Below are 27,634 nucleotides of genomic sequence, written 5' to 3' on the forward strand. Positions count from 1 at the left end.
AATTAATTAACCTAATCTGAATTTTTAGTGTTAATTAACCAAGGGTATATTAGCCATTTAGAAAATACAAGGTTAAGGGGTGGCTTCTTTCACTTCAAAATTGCTTGGGTTTTGTCTCATTAGGTATACCCCAATTAATCTGGGTATACCCCAATCAATCCAGGTTATTATATGGATTCAGGTTGGTTGGCATTTTAAATATTTGGGTTTGAAATTCCAGGCTAGTTTGAGGCCTACCATTGGAAAACAAAAACGAGCAAACTCAAGAACCCCATAACCAACTATTTTCGTTAATGAATTTGACCCGGATTAATTCGGTTGATTAAGGAGAGGGTACTAAGTATACCACCAAATTTTTCGTTCGGCAACCTGTATGGGAAAAACCTAACACTATCGCAAGTATATTTAATTAAAGATCCTTGAAAAATATGTATATAGAGTTTTCTCTTATCTCTTCCACAACCAATATGTATAGACAATAAAGTCAGTGAACCTGATTGTGTAGAAGAGTTCTTGGACGATCTCACAAATCAATATCCAATATCAATCTAGTCGTATCCAAATCAAGAGGGTCTGAATTCTGCCAAGTAGGAATCTTGATATCTATCTTTCAAGATACGGATTTTATAAAAACATATCTCATAATTGATCACAATTATTAAGGACTTAAACTATGTAAATTGAACAAGTAGTACTTGTGTTATTTTTATTATAAAGATAAAACAATATGATGCGAAAACGGAGAAACACAAGACGCTAGAAGTTTTGTTAACGATGAAAACTGCACTTGCAGAAAAACCCCGGGATCTTGTTCAGCTTTGAACACCAAACTGTATGAAGCTGCTACAGACACTAGCCTAATATCATACTTCGGAATGGAATGTAGTTGAGACGGAATTAACCCTCCAAGTAATCCTACATTCATGCACCTTACGTCTCTTGAACCTCACAAGGCTCTGGAAATTAATTCCCTTGGATGACTTCCTTTACAGCATGAGAGTTGCTTCAATCTAAGTGAAGACTTTTGATACCAATCTGCCTCTAACAGATAAACCTATTTTATTTCCTTTTAGATCGTTTAGATTATGGCTTGGAAATTTGTTTGCAATATACAAAGCTAGAAACTTCATGAATCGGGAACACTTACACTCAGTTAGCTGATAAGCCTGGACTATTAACTACCTCTCAAGAAAAAACTTAAATCGATCAACAAAGAAGATGTTTAGCTATCTATCTTGAGGAATCAAAAAATCTGAGACAAAAGAGAACTTTGCGATTTTTATCTATCTCGTTCTTGATTTGAGATTATCAAAAACCTCGACAATCAATTAGAATAAGATCGGCATACAAGAACTATCAAGGTAAAGATAGTCGAACGTGGCTTCATGAATCCCTAAGTGAAGTTTTTAAGTCGTAAACCTAATTATATTTCTCATAGGAAAATTAGGTTAATAGGGGATGACTCTAGCATACAACTAGGATACACAAGTGTCAGGGATTGAAATTCTCAGTCGTTTGAGTTTCTCTATGTATATACTTTCAACACAATAGGTAGCTTTGAATTCAAGCTAAGATAAATTGAGATTCAAGCAAATACTTTCTCAGTTTAGATGAAACTCATTGTAAGGAGTTCATGTAAGCATGTGAGAAGTTCGTCTTGAAATTACACAAAAGAATATACAATGTGGTCCAAGATACTAGAACTGTGTAGAATGATAGTTCATGGAAAGTATGCCATGCAAACGTATAAGCATTATCGTGTTCATTTAACACTCACGGCATAAATCATGATTCACAAAAGAAAAAAAAAAGTGATTTAGTGATCAAAGATGACTTAGAAGTGTTTATTAGAGTTGTAGCAACGCCAACATATTTGCGAAAATAGTTTGTGAGCATTTGTTTAACTCGTACTGGGTAGGTATGTATAGGGGTACACATGCCTCCCCGATTGACAAACATTCAGAATCTCAGGGTACTTATACTGGGTATGCGTACCTACCTACGTTCCTGCATTTAGATGTCTAGGGTACGAGTACTGGGTATGCGTATTAAACCTGTGTCTAGGTTTTAGTAAAACTCTCCTTCATGTTTTGAAACATTCCCAATCGCCATAGATATTATCATTGCTTGGGAAAAAATGATCAACTTGAAATAAAAATTGGTCTTAAAAAATAAGTTGTTATCAACTAAGATTGCCAAGGATCCATGAACATCCATTGCTTGAATCATATTTCGAGATATTTAACATGATAAGCTTGACCAGAAACTTCTTGTTGTGAAGAGTTTGGGATTGGTGATGGCCACCAACACTCCAACAATATCTAACACAATGGCAATAGATTATTCGGAAAGTACAAATTAAATTACACAATTTAGATTAGCAGAATTCTAATCAAGAATTGGTAGAGAAGTCATAGAACAACCCACCAACGACAAACAACAAACATTTCAACTTGGATACATAGTTTGTTAAAGTAGGAAAATCAATAGCAACGGGAAAAAGGTTGAGAAATTTCGTTGTTTTATAGGAATATTTTTCTCATGTAAACAATCTGGCATTGAAAAAGCAATAAGGAAACACTTGTTGAAAATCTCCTATTTGCACGGAAGCATGCTCTTTAGTCTGGAAAGTACGGGTCATAATACACAGATGCATGTGATAGAAGTAATACCAAATGACTGGTAATCAGTAACGCCACCCATGACATGGAAAAATAAGACAGATAGCAAGAGCTTCTGCAATTTCCAATATGTTTTACTTATGAAAAAGAGACTATGTTTTACTTGTGAAAAATTAAAAGTGTGGACGTACAAAGAAGGTCAACAGCCATGATGGTCCATTAGCATACGTTTACTCAACAGAAGGACATTTCATAGATGAGATGGAAAGTCCATTTATTTTCAACCCAAAATCCTGGTGACGTGAGGAGTAAAACATATTGGTGATGGAGTATATACCATTTCCTGGCTGATCTCCATGCTTCCTTCCGATGCTCTGGAAGACTGCAAGTTCATTTGACGTCTTTTTTTGAACTTCTCATGTTGCATGCACTCCTTATATTTCAGCTTTGCTGTTTTGAAAAGAGCAGAAATCATAAGTGATAGAGTAACTCAAATCAACCCGGTAGACAAGTTATTGAATATAATTTAGGTAATTCTTCAATGCAGATAAAGGTTGAGAAACCACCAGAATCATAAAGTGAACTTAGTTTTTCGAATATATCTTCGGGTACATTATGAACACTACAGGAGTCTTTATCAGCTTCTTTCAGAAGTTTTTTTAAGTCGACAACCTGAAAAGAAAATCACGGAAAGAAAAATAAATTAAGCAGACTAGTAGAGTATGAGTTTCACATATTACTACAGAAAAGAGAAATCGTGTTTCAAGATAAAAGTTCATAGAGACGAGTTAAGGTCAGCCTGTTTCCTCTCTTCTTTTAAATGCCTTCAGTAAACAAGAGATCAAATACAACAATTCAACCCTTTTAGCACATTAAAGAACCTTGTGTCTTAGTTCGAAGGGGCCCCAGGAGAGAAGTAGTGAAGGATCATTTTTTTCAATTTTGACAGACTAAACCTAATGTTCTTTTAGACTACTACAACAAATACAAATTGATGGGCCATCCTTCACTATTACTTGTTCTGGTCAGGAACTAGTTGGACAAATATCTTACGAAGAAATCAGAGAGTTCTTGCCAGAAAGGTGAAGCAACGCCCACTATTCCCTGCCCTGGCAGTCCGACCTGCGCGATGGATATATGTCATAACATGGAAAGGCATGGCATAGTTAATTACATTCCTCACCCCTGCAACATCCATACCACGAGTCATAGCATCTGAAGCAATAAGCACCTGTATTTTTCCCTCCCGAAATTTCTCGAGTGTCTTGCTGCAAACGAGGGACGGAATATGAAAATCCATTAAGGAGAATTTCCAGCATCAAACAGGCTCTAGTATTGCAAATATAACCGAGTGATACCATCAGGCTGCAGAGTATATATACAGCTCAGAAGTTGGAACGCATATTTTCTTACCTTCGTAGAGATTGAGGTTGAAAAGCAGAATATTCTTTGATCTTAAAGGGCAAATCGAAGCAGTTTAACATGGTACAGAGTTCGTGAGTTGAATCCTTAGATTTTGCAAAAACAATACTTTGTTCCCCTTTTAACTCTTGCAGAAATGCCGCCAAGTAAAGAGGTCTAGATTTTACGTCACATGTCTGAACAAAGAAAGCAAAGGAAAATATACGTGAATTGATAGAAAGAATAAACTTCGAAATCTCTTAAAAATAGAAGGTTACTAAAAGAATGTTCGCATGAAATATAGATTACTTAACAATATTAAACTAGTGTAACCAGATTGCACTTTTCTGTAACCAAGTACAGAAAAATATTTAGAACCTCCAAGGGAATGGATTTTTTAGTAACAAATTGCTCAAGGAGACGTACCAATTTGAATAATTGCAGCTTGTCAGGTAGCTGATAGCGGCCAGTTGTCAAAAACAAAGGACGATGGAGATCAAGCTTGGAAAGCTTGCTAGGAAGCAGATAAAATCATCTTCACAAGCCTCGGGGAAGGTTTACCTTTAAACCCCCTTTCGGTACCACTACATAAAAACAATTTACTGAAAGTGATTACGTTTACTATTAGCTTAAAGGAATCTGCAGACTATGAGAGAGAAGGAAATGGCCTCTAACAACCCACAACCGTGGAATATTCAAATAATCATCCTTTGTTTCTTAAGGTCGTGGCATAGTTTGTACTGTATAAAACAAAGTTAGGAGCACTGACGAAATGTATTGACTTTCCAAACTAAGTATCAAAACGGGATCACATAAAACTTACGATCTTCTTATAGTTCTCAGGGGACCGTGCAAAGATTGAGAAGCCCTCATATGTGAAAACAGGTGTTCCTCGTCTGAACGGGTCAGTTGAAGCACAGCACGAAGAAAATCCTGATATTCCTCTCCAAGTAGCTGTCTATTTCATCAACTACCTGAAAATCTCAAGCATACAAGCCTATGTATATTATTATTATCTAACAAACACGTACGTTCACATCAAGTAAATCACGTAGATTGATCATTAGCATTTATTATTATCTGTGACAATTCTAACCCTCCCAAGATATTCGTCAACTATTTGAATTCCTTATAAGTTACAACAGAAACATCACTTTAAAAAATTAAAATGTCACACTAGCAAGGCAACGTATTCAGCTCCTACCACACATATAATTGTAAACACAAAATTGCTCTAGCAACAAAATATCTAATTGAGTATGGTACGAATAGGAATATGCTTTGATGTCCTTAGTTTCAGCATTTGAAGAGAGAGATTATGAGTTTACAGTCTAAATCTACTCATACAAGCATAGCAAGTTGATACATCAACAAGAAAACTTGAGGGAAGGGACATATAAGAAATAAGAAACTAGAGTAGAATTTTGGTCTAGCAATTGTGCACAGATAACTCAGTTCACACAGTTTCTCACTTACAAGAAATGGAAGATGCTCAAGAGTAAATCCCTTTGTTGTGTTAACATGGTCCATCAGTTTTCCAGGTGTTGCCACTAAAATATCAACCCCGCTTTCTAATTTTTTCTCTGGGTCATACCAAACACCTGCCTCGAGCGCAGGCCGCTTAATGAGCTGTGATATCTCATCTGATATTTTACCTTTACCACCAATAGCTGAACCAACAACTAACCCCACAGCTGGTGCTACAGATTCGACCACACTTTTTACCTAGAAAAACAAAAAAGATATCACTATACAGAACAACTCTAGAAAATTAACACATTAATTACCAACATTGGAAGACGAACCTGCACTGCCAAATCACGGGAAGGCAAGACGACTAACGTGCGTAAGCGTCTAACATTCCTTGTCGAAAGAGATTGAACAATAGGCAATGCATAAGAGAAGGTTTTCCCACTTCCAGTTGGTGAAATAATACAAAGATCTCTCTCAAATTGACCAGGCCCAATTGTTTGTTTCCATACTGCATATTGAATTGGATACAATGTACTGTAGTAAAATTCTCATTGATATTACCTAATGCCTCCACCAATCTAAACAAAAACAATTTAAAAAAAAAAAAAAAAAAAAAAAAATCAATAATCAAAGAAAACAGTCAAAAACGCTGAACGAGAAAGAAAGAGAGGGAGAGGGGAGGATACCTGGGATCAAGTCCAGGAACACGTTCTAATAGAATATCTTCAATAAGATTAACATTTATGGGAGCTCTCATCCATGGGAGAACTGGGATTTTCTTCTCTTTCGGCTCCTCTTCAACCATTTCAGATGATTTTCGTTTATTAAAGGACACCATTGCTGATCGATCAGCTGCCAACGTAAGAACATTGTTAACAATAATAGGCAATGACATTTGACAAATAAAGATTATGAAACTTGAAGATTAATTAGAAAGATGAATTCATTATTATGTATATAGCACGACATGCAGCACCAATCACAACATTAACATATGGTTTCTCACTATGGTTTATCACTACAAGTAAAATGTGCATTGCACGTCGACAAATGTTGGGTGTTCCACAATTCCTTTGCAGAGTGATGCCATTGGCTACGCCTGCCATTATTTGTTTTCGGATGATTCCTAGATCTGATGGCTGAAAGTGAAAGTTAGGCGATCCAACTGCTAATTTCACTTAGCTTTTAAGGAGACAATTTTTTGCTATTGTCATTAAAACGAAAGATGTCTGTTACATTCTACCAAACAAAAAGCAAAAAATGTTTTAATGAAAAATAAGATGATGCCTCTAATGTACAAGTAACACATGGTCAAACATTATCAACCACTTGATGTACATCTGCAAAAACTCTACAACGATACAGATAGCTGAGATCACAGATATCTCAAACATCCTTGTTGATACTTGATGCTGCAAAGTTGTGAAAGAAAATAGAACGAATGCTCTTTCTGCTAATTAGATGCTAGATTTTACCTTGTCAAAGATGGATACTCGGCCTTAAAGTGAGTGCAGGCAAACTCTACAATCTGCTGATTATTTCCTGGTTCCTGAGCTCGAAACTGGTTACACGGGAAAGCTAATATCTCCAGCCCTTCAGAAGAAAAAAATTGAAGTGTCAAGCTCTTGTTCATGAATCTGAACACTCAATACAAGTATAAAACATAATGCATTTTCAATATTAAAAGATAAAAAGGCAAATAAACCTTGATTCTTAAGAGTTTGGGATTGGTGATGGCCACCAACAATATCTACGAATTGCAACACAATGGCAATAGATCATTCGGAAAGTACAAATTAAATTACACAATTTAGATTAGCAGAATTCTAATCAAGAATCGGTAGAGAAGTCACAGAACAACCCACCAAGCACAAACAATAAACATTTCAACTTGGATACAGTCCAAATAAGAAACAAAAGATAGTTTACTAAAGTAGGAAAATCAATAGCAACGGCAAAAAGGTTGAGAAAATTTTGTTGTCTTATAGGAATATTTTTCTCATGTAAACAATCTGGCATTGGAAAAGCAATAAGGAAATACTTATTGAAAATCTCCTATTTGCACGAAAGCATGCTCTTTAGTCTAGAAAGTACAGGTCATCATACACAGATGTCTGTGATAGAAGTAATACCAAATGACTGGTAATCTAGAAATCTAAAAGAGAATATTGCAAAATTAAAAACCAAAAACCACACAATTCCTCGTAACCGTTAACTAATGTTCACGCCAAAAAGTCTGACGCCCTTTTTCTCCTCCTCTGGTTGTGGTGGCGCAACATCCTTTTCTTGCCTTAGTTTGATAGTTCTATCTGATGATCCACTTTCATTAACAGTAATCTGGCCAATGCCTAATTGTGAATCTACTCTATTTCCAGCATCTGTATCAAAGCCCCCAGCAAAACCACCATTACTCTCAGCTCCAATAGACGACGCTGCGTCAATCATGTAAGACGCTTTCTGCGCCTTTTTTTGACACTCACACTCATAAAATTTAACCACTTCCGTCGCCTTCAATTTCTTTTCTTTAACAAATAGGATCCAACCTTCGGTGAACACATACCTTTGGCTAGATCTATATTGTGCCCTAACTCATGTAAAAAATTGATCAGGCATACAAGATATCCAGTGATCTTTTGAAATACACACTGAGGACTCTGAATCCAGAGCGACCAAACACATGCATGACTTGAAACGACAACACCTACCAAAACTTTTTTAGGTCGAGATGTGTATTTCTATGACATTTAATTGACTAATTGCATGCCGAGAGTTGAGACGATTAAACACCTAGGACGTAACCTAAAAGGAGTACGCATACCCAGACTCTCTTAGTTCAAAGATTGTATTTCTAACGCATTTAATCGGCTTAAAGCATGTTGAGACATCTAAAGTTTGCATTAACTATCTCATAAACTAGAGATTCTACAGAATAACTACTCAAGATGGCTAAAACTTCATTGTCTCGCTAAAGCAACATAAGAAAACAAATACACAAGATCAATCTTCATGAGCTAATCAAGTATGTTACTTAAACAACGCATGATCCATCCACCTTCTGTTTTTCCTTGTTTTGAGGATTTGAAGCACCGGTGATTATTGTTCTGATACACCTGTCAATAAATCTGATAAACCTAACTAGAACATATACATCTAGATACCTTAGAAGGACAAAATCACTACACAAATCCACTTTTCACCTCAACAGTACAACATCAAGAGAGATCATAAATTCAAAACTTTCACAGACCTAATCCTTATTCAAAAGACTAAAACTCATTTCATACAAAGGAAACCCAGCCTAAGCTAATTGAATCTCCGCTAATTTAAAAATCCCTAGTTTTAAGAAAAGACCTAATTTCATACAATTAAGTAGCTATCAATTCAACAAGAAGACATGGTGAAATTCAAAATCATTACCTCTTCGAATTACAAGAGAATCCACTGTGCCGTGTATCATCACCATGTTCAACTGTTAACCATCATCTTCGTGATCGTCGCTCAAAAATTAGGTTAATCAAATTGATAATACTTCTCTTCAATTGCACAAACCGATAGAGCTCAATGATAGAGAGCCATAATTACTGACAGATATAGAAGAGAGCCCTTGCCAAAATATTTATTCATGCTATCCCAAAGTGGGATATACGCTTTTGCTGAAATAAACACAAAATGTGCTTATTTCATTTCAAACCAAAAGGCAGCATGATTAGGCATTTTACAAAATAAGGCTGATACTCATTTCTACTCCAAACATAATCAATCTGGCAACTTCAAGTACAAATCCAGGAAGGAACTACAAAAATTCTGACTGAACAGGTTGAAAATCTTTGCCGCACACGAGGTCCCAGTACGGGACTGTAAGAGAAACCGTAAGTAATTTCACAGAAAAAGACAGAAGATTGAAAATTTACACTAAAACACTGCGATTTTTCCATTCAAGTATTTAAAGTTTAATCAACAGCCATTACATCAAAGAAACATAAACTCGAACTAAACTAAAACATTCACATCTTCAAGCCCTAGCAGTGATATTCCTCAACCTCCAGTTCTTCCACTTAATCGACTTCCTCAATCTTGGGTCCTGCACCGCTACCAGCACCCATTGAAGGACCATCTTCATCCATGCCACCAGCTCCACCCATGTCAGGTCCAACACCACCTTGATACATCTTGGCGATAATTGGGTTGCAAATACTCTCCAGCTCTTTCATCTTGTCATCAAACTCCTCGGCCTCTGCAAGCTGGTTGGTGTCGAGCCACTGGATGGCCCCATCAATTGCATCCTCAATTTTCTTCTTGTCAGATGGTTCCAACTTCCCAGCAATCTTCTCGTCCTTGATGGTATTCCTCATATTGTAAGCATAGTTCTCCAAAGCATTCTTCGACTCGACTTTCTGCTTGTGCTGCTCATCCTCTGCCTTGTACCTCTCGGCCTCCTGCACCATCTTCTCAATCTCCTCCTTGGACAGTCTTCCCTTGTCATTAGTGATTGTGATCTTGTTCTTTTTCCCTGTGGTTTTATCCTCAGCAGAGACATTCAGAATACCATTTGCATCAATGTCAAAGCAAACAGTGATCTGAGGGACACCACGAGGCGCAGGTGGGATTCCAGACAACTCGAATTTCCCAAGCAAATTGTTATCCTTTGTTCTTGCTCTTTCTCCTTCATAAACCTGAATTAACACTCCAGGTTGGTTGTCGGAATAGGTAGAGAAAACTTGCTCCTTCTTGGTGGGGATGGTGGTGTTTCTTGGAATCAATGTAGTCATAACCCCTCCAGCTGTCTCGAGTCCAAGGGAGAGAGGAGTGACATCCAACAGCAACAAGTCCTGCACTTTCTGATTACCTTCACCACTCAAGATCGCTGCCTGCACAGCCGCTCCATAAGCCACAGCTTCATCAGGGTTGATACTCTTGCAAAGTTCTTTCCCATTAAAGAACTCCTGCAACAACTGCTGCACTTTCGGAATCCTAGTTGAACCACCCACTAGAACAATATCATGAACACTGCTCTTGTCCATCTTCGCATCCCTCAAACACTTCTCAACAGGCTCCATACATTTCCTAAACAAATCCATGTTCATCTCTTCAAATCTCGCACGAGTAATAGACGTGTAAAAATCAACACCTTCATACAACGAATCAATTTCAATTGTGGTCTGGGCAGTGGAGGAAAGAGTCCTCTTGGCCCTCTCACATGCTGTCCTCAACCTTCTTAATGCCCTGGGATTTCCACTGATATCCTTCTTGTTCTTCCTCTTAAACTCTTGCACAAAATGATTCACCATCCTGTTATCGAAGTCTTCTCCTCCAAGATGGGTATCTCCAGCAGTAGCCTTCACTTCGAAAATACCCTCTTCAATAGTCAGCAATGAAACATCAAATGTACCACCACCAAGATCAAAAATAAGAACATTCTTTTCCCCAACACTCGACGCCTTCTTATCAAGACCATATGCAATTGCAGCAGCAGTTGGCTCATTGATGATTCTCAAGACATTTAGACCAGCAATTGAACCAGCATCCTTTGTGGCTTGACGTTGTGAATCATTGAAGTACGCAGGGACAGTCACAACAGCATTCTTTATAGAAGAACCAAGGTAGGCTTCTGCAATCTCGCGCATCTTAATAAGAACCATAGATGATATTTCTTCAGCTGAAAATTGTTTCTCTTCGCCTTTGTAAGTCACAACAATCATGGGTTTTTCTCCTGGTCCAGCAATAACCTTGAAAGGCCATAGCTTCATGTCAGCTTGAACTGATGGATCAGACACCCTTCTTCCAATCAAACGCTTTGCATCTACAAATACCAGAAACTAGATTGATTCAGTACAAACGCTAACTAAAACAAGAAGAGAATTCAACAAAAACAAATTGATAGCAACTCTTTTTTGCTGGATCGTTCAACTTGACCATCTGATTCAACTGAGTCAGACACATGAACACAATTTTGACAGAGCCAGAGATAATGTTTTGCATTTTGTTCAAATCAAGCCAAATTGGGTATCTCTGACTCAGTGTACAAATATAGGGACTCAACAAGGCCAAATAGATAAATCTGACTCTGATAAGATCTACATGTAGATAAATCTAACTCGTTCTATTCAACCCGGCCGACTCAAGTTTAGGGAAATCTAATTCCAAAGAATCCACACACAGAAACATGCACATTGATGAATCTATTGGCTTTTGAATCTGACTCATTTCTACTTAGGGTCAAGCATAACATCTAACTCACTACTAAACTCGGACATGCAAAATCTCAGTTACAAAACTCAAACCGGTTCAGACTCAAAACATTCAAAACAAACACTGAAATTAACAAGAAGAAAGGATGAAAATCTTACCAAAGACGGTGTTAACAGGGTTCATAGCAACTTGATTCTTAGCAGCATCACCAATCAAACGTTCAGTATCAGTAAAGGCAACATAAGAAGGTGTTGTTCTGTTTCCTTGATCATTAGCGATAATCTCAACCCTATCATGTTGCCATACACCTACACAGGAATATGTTGTTCCCAGATCAATACCAATGGCTGGTCCTTCCCCTTTTCCTGCCATTCTTCTAAAAATTGCTTTGAGAAAAAATTGCAGAGCTTTCTTTTAAGAATTTTGTGAGACGCTTGTTTTTTGTTATGTTAAATAATGAATGAAGAGAGCAGAGAGGGTTTCCTTGTTTTTATACACAGGACTGGACCTGAAATTTCATTCGAGAACTTTCGGGCGGTTTCTTGACCGTTGGATTGTGGGAAAGGAGAATATTTGGATTAGTCCAGTTGGTTCTAGAATTCTCTTTCGTGGGACATTTTTGCCCGTCAGATCGATTCTCTCACTCGGGAGTTTTACCCGTTGGATCAACTTAGGTGATGGATTTCAAACTAGGATTCATTACTCCTCTTTGGAACAGTTGTGACATTGCATTTTTGGAACACTTGTCAGATTGTATCAGAGATGCACAGGTCAATCAGAAATTATGCTCAGAATGAATCTGTAGCTCCCGAGGTCTTTAGAAAAAGAAAACAAAGAAAAAGAGTTAAAAATAATGGCATTTTTAGCCTGGCTTGATTTGGGTATCCGGATTAATTGGGTATACCTAATGAGACAAAATTTGGATCATTTTGAAATAAAACAGCACACCCCTTAACCATATATTTTCTAAATGGCTAATATATTCTTGTTTAATTAATATTAAAAATCTGATTAGGTTAATTAATTGAGTAGATTAAAACTTCTCAAATTATGAATTTGCGTAATGAAATTTTTGATTGAACTTTGAGAAGTTTTTTGATGAAAAGAATTTGTTTTGAAAAAATCTTTTGGAACGGAAATGAAAGCACACTACCCAAACACTTTTAAAGAGGAGATTGCAAAGCTATTGTATGAAATAATACTCAAAATTAGATCAAAAAAATCAACACTTTCAGTTCTGAAAGTATGAAAAGTCGGCAAGGTCGACGAATGAAGATCATGCCGACTTTATTTTTTTGACACACATGAGACGACAAAAAAAATTTATTAGTCGGCAAGGTCATCAAAAATACCATGCCGGCTGTTGAAAATACCTTGTTGGCTGTTGAATATACCTTGCCGGTTGTTGAGAAAAATGTATTAGTCGGCAAGGTCTTAAAAAAATACCATGTCGGCTGTTGAAAATACCCTGCCAGTTGTTAAGAAAAATGTAGTAGTCGGCAAAGTCATCAAAAAATACCCTGCCGGCTGTTGAAAAAATTTAGTAGTCGGCAAGATCTTCAAAAATTACCCTGTCGGTTGTTGAAAAAATTTGTTAGTCTGAAAGATCTTCAAAAAATACCCTGCCGGCTGTTGAAAAAATTTACAGTCGCCATGACTGTTATGAAAAGTCGGCAAGATATGCATGTTACGACCTTGCCGACTAAAAACACAGAAATCACGATTTTCGATTTTTAACCTAATATAACAATCAAATCACACAACACAATGATGGTTTTGAGTTTAAACATCACTTATAGTCTTCTTTTCGCTGGTAGAGTCAACAATTTTTTTGGAAAATCAAAGTTGAAGATTTTTATTCGGCTTTGGTTGATGGAAGATGCAGATGAAGGAGAAGAAGAGAAGATTAAGAGTTGTTTAGTTTTTTAATTTTAAGGTTAATGAAATTAAGAAATGGGTTTACTTTTAAGATTTAATTAGTTCAAGGGTATTAAAGTAAAATCACCCTTTTTTAACCTTCCCTTAGTAAGGACACTAGGTCCCCTTAAAATTGCGTATACCCAATTAATCTGGTATATCCTAATCAAGCTAAGATTTTTAGGGGCAATTCCAAAAGAATTAGGGGTGACACAAAAAGACAAAATAGATTGAAAATACTTATATGTCCCTTTATAATCGGTAGTTTAGTTTATTTTTATCTACCGATTGCAAAATCTCATTTTTGGGACAACTCTATATTCGATAGTTATATGAACTATTTTGACTACCGATTATAGGCTCAACCAAATTAAAAAAAAATAAAGAATTTTTGCAAAATCTCATTTTGGGACTACTCTATAATCGGTAGTTATATGAACTATCTTGGCTACCGATTATGGTAGGATTTCAGCAAAGAGAGCTATTGTATAATCGAAGTCAGGATAACTTCATTTACTACCGATTATAGGTTCAACCAAAATTCAAAAAATAGAGAATTTTTGCAAAATCACATTTTGGGGCTACTCTATATTCGGGAGTTAAATAACCTAAATTCCTTACCAATTATGGTAGCTTTTTTGTCAAAGGTCTACTTTAATCGGGAGTCAAGATAACTTTATTTACTATCGATTATAGGATAATCAAAATTCAAAAGATAGAGAATTTCCGCAAATCTCATTTTGGGCTACTCTAGACTCGGGAGTTGAATAACCTAAATTTACTACCGATTATGGTAGCATTTTAGCCAAAGGTCTACTTTAATCGGGAGTCAAGATAACTTTATTTACTACCGATTATAGGATAACCAAGATTCAAAAGATAAAGAATTTTATTTTGGGGATACTTTATATTTGAAAGTTATATAAACTAAATTGACTCTCGATTGTATCTACCGATTGTAAAGGGTAGTTTAGCCATTAAAAAAACGGGAGATAAGGATGGCTACATTTTACTTTTGAGTGACATTTTTTTTGTCTTTTTATGTCGCCCCTAATTCTTTTGGAGTCAGCCCCTATAATTGCCAGGTTAAAAATTCAAATGGTCTTTATCCATTGGAGTTGGTATGTATTTTGGGTGAAATTAGACACTAAATGAATACAAAGGGTGAAAAGACCAGGTAACCTCAATCAAAACTAACAGTCAACTAAATTGCTACAATGAATTGATGAAGTTTTCGCATGTACAACTTGTAACTGCAAGTTAAAATGTACAACAAACTAAGGCAGATCACCTAAAATTTTAGAATAAAACAATACTAAAGGGCAGTCATCTTGAAAGAAAAAGCAGACTAAAAATAAGAGAACCGACACATTACAAAAGATATTCATGGACACTGGATGGAAGACAAATTTACATCTCTTACAGAGAAAAAGGTGAGTGAGATATCATTAACAGAACAAATGTTACTTAACCTAGATGGCTGGTTTTCGGGGTTTTTTCATTTCTAATTTTATCTCTGATGATACACTACAGGCAGTACCAAAGCTGTTAATGTCGTGCGGTTATATTCTCTGCTTCACACGTCTCCCGTTGACATCACTTCCATCAAGCATGGTTTCATGACGGCATATAGCAACAGAATGTTCCCCAACTCTAGCAACGTACTCCAAGAGCTCTGTCAGCACAGCTGGGCAACTCTCCTTCAAGTATTCAAACCCATCTGCTTGCATTACAGCTGCAAGATTGAAAAAAAAACATAACACAATTTAGTTCATACCTTCAATCACTAGGTTCACTGGTAAAATCGCAAATAAAGAAATGAAGCGAGAAAGTGCAGTTAAAAAGGAACTTGAAAATTTATGATTGAACTAATTAACCAACATAATACACACAGGAAGAGCAATGTTACCTCTCAAGTTTTCAGGCATCGCCACGAATTTGAGACAAACCGACTTTAGTGGGAAGCAATGGTGCTGCTCAGCCAATGCCAACGTAGTAGCGACAGTGTTTATTGCTACATCATCACATAGCTTAGATTCACATAGTAACCTTAGCCTCTCAAGACCATATCTGTCTGCTGCAGCAAGCAGATGCTGTGCCATCAGGGTTGATGCCCACTTCGTAGTCAAACCAGTTAACTCCTGCATGTCGGGTAGAGCATCCCAGTATATATAATGGAGTAGCGCCTGTAAAAATCACAGCATAAATAGGAGATAGATACAAGTCAGGCGAAGATTTACATTTAAGGTTTTGCAGAAGTCTACCAGGATTCTGGCCAAAAGCATGACTGCTAGTGCTAGACCTGAAAGAAGAACAAAACCAACAGGCTAGCACTATAATCCATACACAATCCGCAAAACAAAAAAAAAATAAAAAAAATAAAATAAAACTGTACTAACATTTAAATGTGTTGTACAGAGTACACAATTGACTTGCCTTAAGGGGGAAAAAAAAGGAAAACATAATAACCAGAAAAATAAATGCGTTAAACTACTAAAGTTATATCTCCCCACAGACATGCAGTATCAGGTTAGACACACGCGTGTGCATCTGGTATATCCAATCTACATTTTTATGTAATCTTAAAATCAAAGTAACTGGAAACGTGTTTGCAAACATGTATTAAACGTAAAACATATAGACATGCAAAAATTGTGCTGCTTAATTGTTAATAACATGGAAGTACTTTACACACCTTAAAAACTGGAGCCTCCATGTCCTCAATCTTTATACACTGCGTGTTCTGATCTTTCATTGGACCAAAAAGTTGTGCACGGAACACAGGTGACCTAGCTGCCAGCACTAATTTATGTGCAGCAAATGTCTCCTCATCTACTACAAAATTCACATCTGTTCCCTTGCCACTTTCCAAAAGCTTCCCAAAGTGCTGGCCAATATCAGAAGGTGGTACTGGTATGGAATATATCCTGGGTCCCTCTGTATGAGATTTGACAACACCAACGCTACAGTGGACGGAAAGACAATCGTCTTTAAGGTAGTCTGACGTCTCCAGTGAAGTTCTTTTAAAAAAGCGTTTATATCCCCTGAGCAAAACAAGAAAATTAGTGTGAATTCAACAACCAGATCAAGTCTAGAACAGATGTATCATCACATATGAAAATAAAATATAATTCTATGAATATCATTCCATATTTCAAAGCAAAAAGCTAAAAAGCCATAGATAGGAGTCGTATTATTAAAATGATTGGTTTGTCTCTTGCATAAACTTTGTATAGAAATAAAGATTAGGAAGTGGACAGATTCAAGGGACGACAAAACTACTATAGATATACAACCTCCTCCCATTATATCAAAGAAATGCACATAGGATGGCAATGCATTCAATACTTGCTTAATAATTCAGTAGGTCACAAGTAGCTTGGAGTCTGGATGGTGATTACGCTGAGTAGCTAAGATAATTAGGGAGAACAGAAATCACATCAAATATACATCTGAAAACATTAGAATCCAGGAGCAGAACAGTGATTCAAACAGCTATTATGGTATATAGAATAATGCCCATGTATACAAGGTTATTACTGATTTCCCTCAACTATTTAGAGAAAATTAAGAATCTTCATAGGCATGTCAATTAAACAGAATGCTAAAATATCTTGGTGGACTCCAATCTTCGAGGATCTTGCCGCCATGATTATGCAGATAAGACTACGCCTACGTTGACGGATAAATTTTTGATGTGGGCGTTCTTTGATGGGGGGGGGCATGAGGGACAAATCAGGAGTTGACATGTGTTTTTCATATTAATTGATTCCAACAAATTTTGTTTCCAAAAAAAACAAGACAAGTTTATTTTTTGAGAAAATATTGGTTATCTTAATTGCTTATATTTTATCTTTGATATTTTTGGAAGCAAAATTAGTTGAATCAATTAATATGAAAAACACATGTCAACTCCTGATTTGTCCCTCATGCCCACATCAAAAATTCACTCGCATGCATCATCTAATAACCCCTACAATGAGACTAAACATCATTGTACAAACTACAGGATTTTATTTTTTTCTAAATTGGTGCTATGATTGAGATTACCACTGTAGGTACTGATAACTGTACACCTAATAAAAGCATTTAAAAACTGTAGGACTGCACCCTTTTTTAATTTCTAACCTTCTGTTGATGTACTAACAGTAATCTGGAAGCCACACCTGATTTGTATACTAGATGAACCATACAAGTGCAGTAAGTCATTTACAGAACAGGTTACATGAGATTCAATATACTTTAAAGCTGAATTACAATCATTCACCAGCCTACACGTGCGGTCTCCTACAAAAAGTTCTTGTTAGGCATTCCTACGCATGCACAATACAATACACAAACAAACCATTCAAAACAAGACTTAGATGATCACAACACACACAAAGGACATGAAATAATGATGAATACAAAAGTAAAACTCACCACATGCTACCACGGTATTTAAGCGTATAAGGACCACTCTCAAGAGTTCTCCCAAAGTGACTATGAACCTTATGCCTTTCTTTCCCACTCTGATCCAATAGTGTTAATTCAAAAAGAGCCCTAACATCTGTACCTTCACTAGCAAGAGCTATGAATAAAGAAACATAACCAGCATTATCTTCAAGACTTTTACCATCTGAATAGAAATATATCGCCCATGCATATCCACCAACATTAAACGTATCCGAAGCTATGTATTTCCCAATCCCTAAACCTTTCGACAACGAATAACCCGTGATCTTGAATTGATGAGATCCATTTACCGTTTCCGTCAAAGATGTCGATGTTGTAAGAGACGGAGTAGAAGGATTCGAAGAAGATGAACCGCCAGAAGAAGAGGGAATAGAATTTACTTTACAAACCCTACCCATACCCATACAAAATTCCTTTAGGGCTTTTAATGGGTTTTGATCGAATCGTAAAGGGTTACGATCAAATCTCAATCCTGATCAAAGATTTACAAATTCAAAAAAATTAGATCTAGGTTTTGAAAAAAAAAATGAATTCGGATACAAATGAGATGGAATTTGTTCCTGAATCTTCGAATCAGGTGTAAAACGATTCGGAAATTCGGATTCAAATTACGATGATGATGATTGTGGGATTTGAATTCTGATTTGATTGAAGAAAATTTCTAGGGCTTTTTGCTAATCTTCTTCAATCAGAGAAGAGAGAGAAAGAGATATTGAGGAAAGTATGTCACGATGGTGTTGATAGGGGATTTAAATACGGACCAGGAGTTCTGGTGAAGAAAGACTTTAATTTTTTGGTTTTTTATGTAAATATTGAGAAAGACGGGGGTAATTTACTATTGCTACAGGACTTGTACCACCGCCTGACTGAGTTGATTCAGAGAACCTTTCGTAGTCAAATCTTTGATATAGGTGAGTAGATTATCAATAAGCACGTGCACTTTTTGTATTGTGAAAGGTGGATTTTGCCGTCTTTAACATGAACTATTAGAGCAAGTCTTATGGTGGAAGAGTTCCATCTTCCATCTTCCACGCCACCTCAGCATTTGAACCGTGGATGGAAGTGCAAGTGTAGTGGTGGAACAGTGAAAACGCTATTCCGTTAGATTTCAACAACTCATCCTAAATCTACGGACAAAAAAAAAACGCTATTCTTAATAGCGTTTAACGCTATTCTTAATAGCGTTCAGATGGATTCCACAAACCCTTCCACGAAATGGTGGAACCTTGCTTGGATTTTCTGTGGAAAACCCCAACTTGGAAGCCATTAGACTTGACATTCCATGGTTTTTCCACACTTGGAATAGGTTGGATTCCACCATAAGACTTGCTCTTAGTCAAATTCAATGTAATGCTGAGACCACTTTAACTCGGAGAAATTCTCATTGACCTCTCTTAAATTTCTTCCTGATCCGGGGACTATCCCTTTCTTCAACCGAGCTAAAGAACGAGATATGGGGTGTCTAAAATATAAATTATCCTTTAAACAAGTCTTAATAATTCTAAATATCCAAAATAAATATAAAAATCATAATCATCTCTACGAGTCCAAATTTGTGCACCCATCTAAAAACGGAGTGCACATTCTGCCCCTTCCTACCGGAGAAATCGGCTGGTCAAAAACCAGTTTGACTGCACTCTCTCACATATTTTCGGGAACTATAATGGTCAATAAGAATAAGATTCGTATAACAAGAACAATCAAGTAAAATATAGTCTGACTGGACTTCACGAATACCTTAATGAATTATTTAAAGTCGTGACTTAATACCGTTTCACCAGAGGAAAACTAGGTTTTTAAAGGACCTGTAACTAGGACATAGAAGTACCAAGGGTTGAGATTCTACTTTACAGGATGGCTTATGTTTATATTGATGAACAAGTCTCGGTTGCTTACAAACAAAGCTAGGTCCGTGAACAAGTTTCCATGTTTACAAATTATTTGTAACCAAGCAAGCTAAACTTCTCCATATAGATTGTACATGTAAGCATGTGAGAAGTTTGCTTTTTGAATCAAAAAGAATATGCGTGCAACCGTAACTATATGGTATACTTAGCTTGCCAAGAACAATAGTTAAGTAGTTCTGGACCGACAAACTTATCTGGAATTTAATTCTCACATTACCAAATCAGTTTGTGATCTATTAAAACAGTTTGTGAATTCGAAGTCTTCCCGTAACTCAGGAACCTATTGAAATTGACAAGTTCGGGAACTGTCAAAACAGTTTGTGTACTTGAAAACAAAAGGTTTACAGGAAACATTCAAAATAAACCAGTTCGTGAACTGCATAAAATATTTTGTGTTCAATTGAATAAAATAGTATTCAGGACTATGTCAAAATCGACCAGTTGGAGAACTGAGGAAACAAGTTTGTGTATGCGAGTTAATTGAGATTTATTAATCAAGTCTTTATTTTTATAAGTTCAAGTTCGTGAACTCAATAGAACAATTTATGGACTTTAAGTACTAACCTGACTACTCCGTATTGCTTGAATTCTTCTTTTCAATGTTGATCATAATACTAAAGTCATACGTGAAAATGTGGGGGTACACCAAAAACTTTTTTCGTGCGATAACCTGTATGGACAAAACCTAATGCAACTGCAAGTAAACCAACTTAATGATCTTTGACAATATGTATATAGTTTATATCTCCATCTCTTCTCAATCAGTAATATGGACTATGGAGTCCGTGAACCTGATTATTAAGAAGAATACTTAGATGATCCCAAAAATCAATATGCAAGATCAATCTAATCGTATCCAAATAATCCAATCGGAATTCCGGAAAGTAATTAAACTTGTTATCTATCTTTAAAGATACGAATTCTACAAGAAACTAGCCTCGTAATTGAGTGCAATTAGGCGGAGATATCTACTTATATTGAATACGTATAAACCTATGTAAATCCAATTATAAAGATAAACAATATAATGGGAAAAAGGAAAAACACAAGACACCAGAAGTTTTTTTAATGAGGAAACCGCAATTGCAAAATAATCCGGGGACCTCGTCTAAATTACAACACTAAACTATATTACCCCGCTACATACACTATCCTACTCGTAGACCACGGACTAGAATGTAGTTGAGACTGAATCCACCCTCAATGTGATTCGTTCACAGTCGCGCTTCTTACGTCTTATGAATCTCACAAGGTTCTACACAATTGATCCCCTTAACGGACGTATTTTACATCCTAAGAGTTGCTTCAACCTCAGTGAATACTTTTGACACCAATCTGTCTCTAATAGATAAGCCTATTTGATTTCCCTTTAGATCAAAGATCAAAGCTTGGAAATCTATTTGTAACAGACTATCCGGAGCACTTACACCCACTTAGATGAGAAGCTTGGATCTTTTACCACCTCTCAAGAACAATCTACGAAAAGTCACTTAAGATGAATTTTCAGATATCAATCTTGAGAAATCACAAAGTTTGAGATAAAGAGAACTTTGTGATTTCTATTTATCTTATCTGAAAGAGATTACGAAAACCTGGATAACAGAAAAATAAGATCAGGATACACGAACTGTGAAGGTAAAGATAGTCATATCTAGCTTCACGAATTCCGAAAACGAAGTCTTATAGTTATAAACCTAATTATGTTTCTCATATGAAACCTAGGTTCATAGAGGACGACTCTAGCTATCAATTAGGGCACAAAGTGTCAGGGTTTGATTTTTCCAATTGAAAGAGCATCTTTATTTATAGATTTTCAAGACTGAGGGTTGTTTAGAATCCAACCTAAGATAACTTGAGAATCAAGCTAACACTTTCTTTGTTTAGATGAAACTCTAGTTAGGGTTTCAATTAAAACATGTGAGAATTAGTCTTAAAAATACAATGGAAGAATATATAAAGTGGTTCGGTTACGAAACCGTGTATAATGACCGTTCTGATTTGGAAAATGTGCCTTCAAACTATAAGCAAGTTGATGTTTATTTAAACACTCGAGAGTTTAATCATGATGCACACACATAAGTGTTTCAGTGATCAATGAAGTCAAGTGGTTAAGAGATTCATATCAATGCTAAACATATTTAGAAAATACGTCTTTGAACATCTGCTAAATTTTACTGGGACCGTTGGTGAAACGGTTCGTGAACCGTAAGGCTAAAGTTCACAAGTCCAGGGAGCTATGGTTCGTGAAACGGGTTCGCCAACCCTACTCGGCTTGAGAACTCAGATGTACATTGTTCGCGAACTGAGCCACTGGGTTCACCAACCTTAAGCCTTTTATACCAACAACAAAAATTCAGTTCACCGTGGTTCGCGAACTGTTCCCAACTGAATTTGCGGTTGCAAACAGGTTCGCCAACCTTCCCTGAGCAAAAATATCAGAAATTCATGAATTTCTCTCTTATGATATTTGAAACGTTCCCAAATAAAATCACTTATATGGGTGACTTTCAGTTGATCTACAAATTAATTCCAAACAATAAATTGTTTCGAACTAATATTCTTTGAACATCTATACTTGAATCATATTTCGAGATTTTTAATAAGACAAGCTTAACTCGAAATTTCTTCTTTGTAAATCTACTAAGAGTCAGACGACATAATCTCAATATATAGAATGGTAAGTGGTGAATAAAATAGAATGGTTCAGTCTTCACATACCTGATAAAAACAAGTTCTCCAATATCTTCGTCGATCTTCAGTCTTCGAGGGTGATGTCTGATACTCAACTACCAAATTCTGACCTAGTCCGAGACTTGACTTAGTAGACTATAAATCAAGAAATATTTTTGATCATCTAACATTGACAACAAGCTTGAGATAACAAAAATTAAACCGAGCATTTATCTAACAATACGACATATCTCAGTACATAGAATGATAGATAATATTATATGATAGTCAGTCTCCATATAGCTTAGTTGATGAAGTTTTCGTTGACGCCGTCGTTCTTCAATCTTCAATCTTCAAGGTTGATTAGTGAATTCTCATACTCAAATACCATGCTTTGTTCCTCTCCCGAGACTGACTTTAGTGGACTATAAATCAAGATATAGTTTTGATCAACTAAATATAACAACAAGCTTGATATACCAAAACTTGTGAGTTTGACCGAGCGATGCTCTAACAGTTTGGATACTTAATTTTCGCCAAATAAAGATGAGAATATATATTAGTATCCATCCAGGTAAATGGTTCGTGTTTACAATATCAGAAACTTAATAAACGATATCTATAATTCTATTCATATAGAAACACTCGACTTTATCCTTCATTACTTATTTTTCTTTGCTCCAAAACAAAACCAACAAAAAAAAAATCTCATTTTACCTTGGATTAGTGTTCTAAGTCAAATCTTAGCATGATATTAGAGAGGATTGTTGTCTATTCAAGACTGGATCTATTGCTAGTATTGATTTTGAAATCTATCTATCAAAAAAATCAAGTAACTAATTTCAATTGTTAGGTTATAAAATTCAAATTTTGTTATAATCATTTATTTTTTTGAAATAATCATGAAACTGTCGATGTTAATTTGTTTGTTTATATTGTATCTGACTCAATCTTGGACATAAACATAGTAAAAACCTCATGATTGTTACTTGTGTGTGTGATCAATTGTTGATAAATTGAAAGGATCACGAAGAGTTAGTTCCTGGAAAATTATGTTTTGAAATTACTTGAGTTATTTGGTGCAAGTTAGGTTACTAATTTGTCATATTTAGTTTTGTAAGAGTCGAAAATCAAGTTTTTGGGCGCTGCCATGTCTTAATGTGATAAGTTGATGGTTACTTAGCTGGTCAAAAGAAGATACCAGAATTTAGGGGGCAAAATTCGATGTGTTAGCAGGTTTATGACGCCGCCCATCATGTTAAAATATGTATGGCACATCACACGGATTTGGCATAATATATACGACACAACATAGTAGCTTCGTGTTATGTGTTGTGCCAAAATATTCGGCACTTTGACATAAGCCACACGCAGCACAACTTGCACAACACGTTAAGAAAATACGACACATCATGTCGTATTATTTCACAAAATACCGTTATTGCAGCCAATTTGGTTCATTTTATTTGTATTATGTTGACTAATTTTTGTAATAATACGTAAATTCTAAATTCATTTAGTGATAATAAATGAATTTCAAAAAATATGAAATTCTTGTTGTAAATGTATTGTTTCCAACAGTTCTTTCATCGTGGATTTGTTATCATGTAAAATCACTCACACACGAAGTAACTCAATTTCGGATAATATACAATGAATATCATTACATGTAAAACTTTAATTAGTTTTTTCTAAATTTATCTTATGTGTCATGTCATTCGGCTTGTCGTTTGAATCTAGTACGCATATCCAACATGGTCAATCTCAGCTGATACCTCACCGAAAATCTCGGTTTCTATCCATGGCTGAGACGAGTTGTTTAATCTCGACAAGACGAGATTTGACCGATAAACTCACCGAGAATACCTGAAAAAGTGGGGGTCTAACAACCACACCCAATATTTCGTTTGGCAATATAAGAGGACTTAATCCAATATACTTTCAAGAGAATCAACTAGACAGTCAAACTCAATCTTATAGAAAAGTATATCAAAGAGCGATATCTCTATTTCTCAATTCAATCTGCAATCAACAAATAGGAATTTGCGAGCCCGATTGAATATAAGAGAAATAACTTGAACGGTACCAAAGTCCAATGTTCAAGTGTCAATCATTTTATATCAACAACCAAAGGTCGGATTATCTAATTGATTGATCTTAACGCACAACCTGTGATATTTCAATTATATAACAAAATATAATGCGAAAAAGAAATAACACAAACACCAGAATTTTGTTAACGAGGAAAACCGCAAATGCAGAGAAACCCCGGTACTAGTCCAGCTTTGAACACCACACTGTACTAAGCCGCTACGACACTAGCCTAGTACCAATGAACTTCGGACTGGACTGTAGTTGAACCATAATCAATCTCACACTGATTCAAGGTACAGTTGCGATTCTTACGTCTCTGATCCCAGCAGGATACTACACACTTGATTCCCTTAGCTGATCTCACCCACAACCAAGAGTTGCTACGACCCAAAGTCGAAGACTTGATAAACAAATTTGTCTCACACAGAAAAGTCTATTGGAATAGATAAATCCGTCTCCCACATAAATACCTATGTGTTTTGTTTCGTCTTTTGATAAATCAAGGTGAACATGAACCAATTTGATAACCCGGACTTATATTCCCGAAGAAAAACCTAGTATTATCAATCGCCTCACAATAATCTTAATTGTATGGTAGCGAAACAAGATATTGTGGAATCTGAAAAGGCGAGGGTACCCAAATATACCTCAAGCTAAAACTTTTCCTACCTATAAGTCCTTTCTCCGAAAGTGATTGTCTATGGACTGAGTCGAGACAATGCAACTAATCGCTTCACACTTCGTGTGATCGTCTATGGATACGAGATCGAGACAATACAACAACGAAGTATGTTTACTTGATAAAAAGGTTCAGACTTAACCAAACACAATAGGATTGCTTATCAAGTAAATAGGAACTAACGTTTGTGTAATTTACTTTAATTATAATAAGACAATGATAATGCGGAAATATAAAGTAAATGACACAACAAGATTTTGTTAACGAGGAAACCGCAAATGCAGAAAAACCCCATGACCTTGTCCAGAATTGAATACTCTCAGGATTAAGCAGGTACACAAAATTAAACCAACTTCGTATAGTTGAGACCAAGCAACTAAACCTATAGTTCACCTAGTTCCGTCTGTATTTCCAAGCCTCCAACTTATGAATAAGTCACGTACTTGGAACAATTCATTTGTTTCGTATTCCAAACAGTAAAGGAACCACAGATCTGTTTGGTATCAACTCTATTCAACCAAGTGATGTGAGTCGGATAAAGGCTCTTCTGTTTATCTTAACATAAACTCCTTCGTCAGGTTCTTAGATCTATTTTATGTTCAACTACCAAAGGTAATTGTTAAGATTTTGCAATCAATATTTTTAATCAAAAAGAATTGTATTGATATCGATCTACACAACTAATCAATCCAATCTACCACAAGGATAAACCGATTATAGTTGGATCCTCTTATATCGAAAAAAGTATTGTGCACACCAAATATTATGAACCCCAAATCAGAAATCTTCAATATCTTCTTTGTTTTCAAACCTTCTTAGATCTTCAATAAACACCTGCACACAACAACTTGAATCTCTTGTGATCAATCACGCACAGAACGGAGTCTGTTAACACTGGATTATCACAAGATCGTCTTTATCACTAACAACGATCTAAAGATCCCTGTCGAAACTTCGATTTAGTTTGAGTGAATTTTTTTATCAGAAGAGAAGATTCTCAATCATAAACAAACTAGATGCAATCAAAGTTGAACCACCGTTAGTCAATCAAATCAATCGAAAATACAAGATAAATCGCAATTATCTAGTTTCCAACCAACGGTATTCGTAGAGCTTCTCAATCCCATAAAAGACTTTAAACTGAGCGGTCGTAATAGATTTCGCCTAATTAGGTTACTCTCCTCTCCGAATAGGCGGCTACACCAGTAACAACACAACCGAGGAAGTTTGCTGTCACGAAGGATTGGTTTGCTAGAAATGCAAACTTCAAGTATTTATAGACAAGGAAGTTTAGACACCAAGGAATTTCCAAAACCCAAAATATTCTCAAAGATATTCAATATATTCCAAATTCAGTTTCCATAATTCCTGGAAATGCTCTGTCCAAAATAATGACCGAAAATCTATTTGGAAAATCTCAACTAGTAAATGCACATTACTAATTCTCATTTTCCTAAAATAAAATTAACAACCTTAATTAAAAGATTCTTAACTTATTTATATTTCGATCCTGAGATTTTCTTCCTATAGCTATTAAGGAATAACTTTGAAGAATAAAAGATAAACATTATTGTACGTGTTCAAAGTATGTCGACATCCTTACTTTGTAAGTCCTCTTTCATACTTACAACCTTGAAACCGATATTCCTCACTTCCAAACAAGTTTAGAATTGGTTCATCTGACTTTCAAGAACTATGTGATTGATCAAGAACACTCAATGACAAATCATGGGTTTAACGGTTCTACCAAAACAAGTTTCAGTTCTACCTCCATGTGAGTACTGTGCATAGTCACACTAGCTTTCCAAAAATTTGGTTGAATAGGTATTAGGATCGGTTCCGCACACATATATATGGTATCTAACTTATATGTGTTGCACATGTCCATAGGATCGGTTCCCATATGCCTAAAAACGTGTTGCACATGTCCATAGGATCGGTTCCCCTTTCTGCTACAAAATTGTTGCACCTCATACAAGGATTGATTCCCCTTTGTGATGTGTTGGACCTCTTCATAGGATCGGTTCCCCTTTACCCAGATTCGGTTCAACAAATCACAAACTCGATCATACCATCTCAGGTGATTACTTAAGATCGGTTTCACTAATAAAAGTCATACCAATACATAAGTCAGGCCTTTGTGAATAGTTTTACCAAGAACACAAACAAGTCGTGAGCGGTTATACTAAATCACACATATTGGATGTTCACAATATATGCAATGAATA

The 27,634-nt window shown here is 36.0% G+C and overlaps 2 protein-coding genes and 1 pseudogene across 2 annotated transcripts; all 3 read right to left on the reverse strand.

Moving 5' to 3' along the window:
- Positions 1 to 2,737: 2,737 nt before the first annotated feature.
- On the reverse strand, positions 2,738 to 9,244 carry LOC113355358 (annotated as a pseudogene).
- A 150-nt stretch (positions 9,245 to 9,394) lies between these two features.
- LOC113355354 (probable mediator of RNA polymerase II transcription subunit 37c) lies at positions 9,395 to 12,163 on the reverse strand. The gene is made up of 2 exons (XM_026598189.1): positions 11,843 to 12,163; positions 9,395 to 11,295 (listed from the first exon to the last, which is right to left on the reverse strand). The coding sequence occupies exons 1-2, from the start codon at positions 12,054 to 12,056 to the stop codon at positions 9,551 to 9,553; spliced, it is 1,959 nt and encodes a 652-aa protein (XP_026453974.1). The 5' UTR covers positions 12,057 to 12,163; the 3' UTR covers positions 9,395 to 9,550.
- Positions 12,164 to 14,823: 2,660 nt separating this feature from the next.
- Positions 14,824 to 18,794, reverse strand: LOC113355359 (BTB/POZ and MATH domain-containing protein 2-like). Its single transcript, XM_026598194.1, has 4 exons — positions 18,024 to 18,794; positions 16,297 to 16,645; positions 15,511 to 15,787; positions 14,824 to 15,336 (listed from the first exon to the last, which is right to left on the reverse strand). The coding sequence occupies exons 1-4, from the start codon at positions 18,458 to 18,460 to the stop codon at positions 15,164 to 15,166; spliced, it is 1,236 nt and encodes a 411-aa protein (XP_026453979.1). The 5' UTR covers positions 18,461 to 18,794; the 3' UTR covers positions 14,824 to 15,163.
- Positions 18,795 to 27,634: the final 8,840 nt, after the last annotated feature.

This window comes from Papaver somniferum, chromosome 3 (genome assembly GCF_003573695.1).
Source record: "Papaver somniferum cultivar HN1 chromosome 3, ASM357369v1, whole genome shotgun sequence".
NCBI lineage: Eukaryota > Viridiplantae > Streptophyta > Magnoliopsida > Ranunculales > Papaveraceae > Papaver > Papaver somniferum.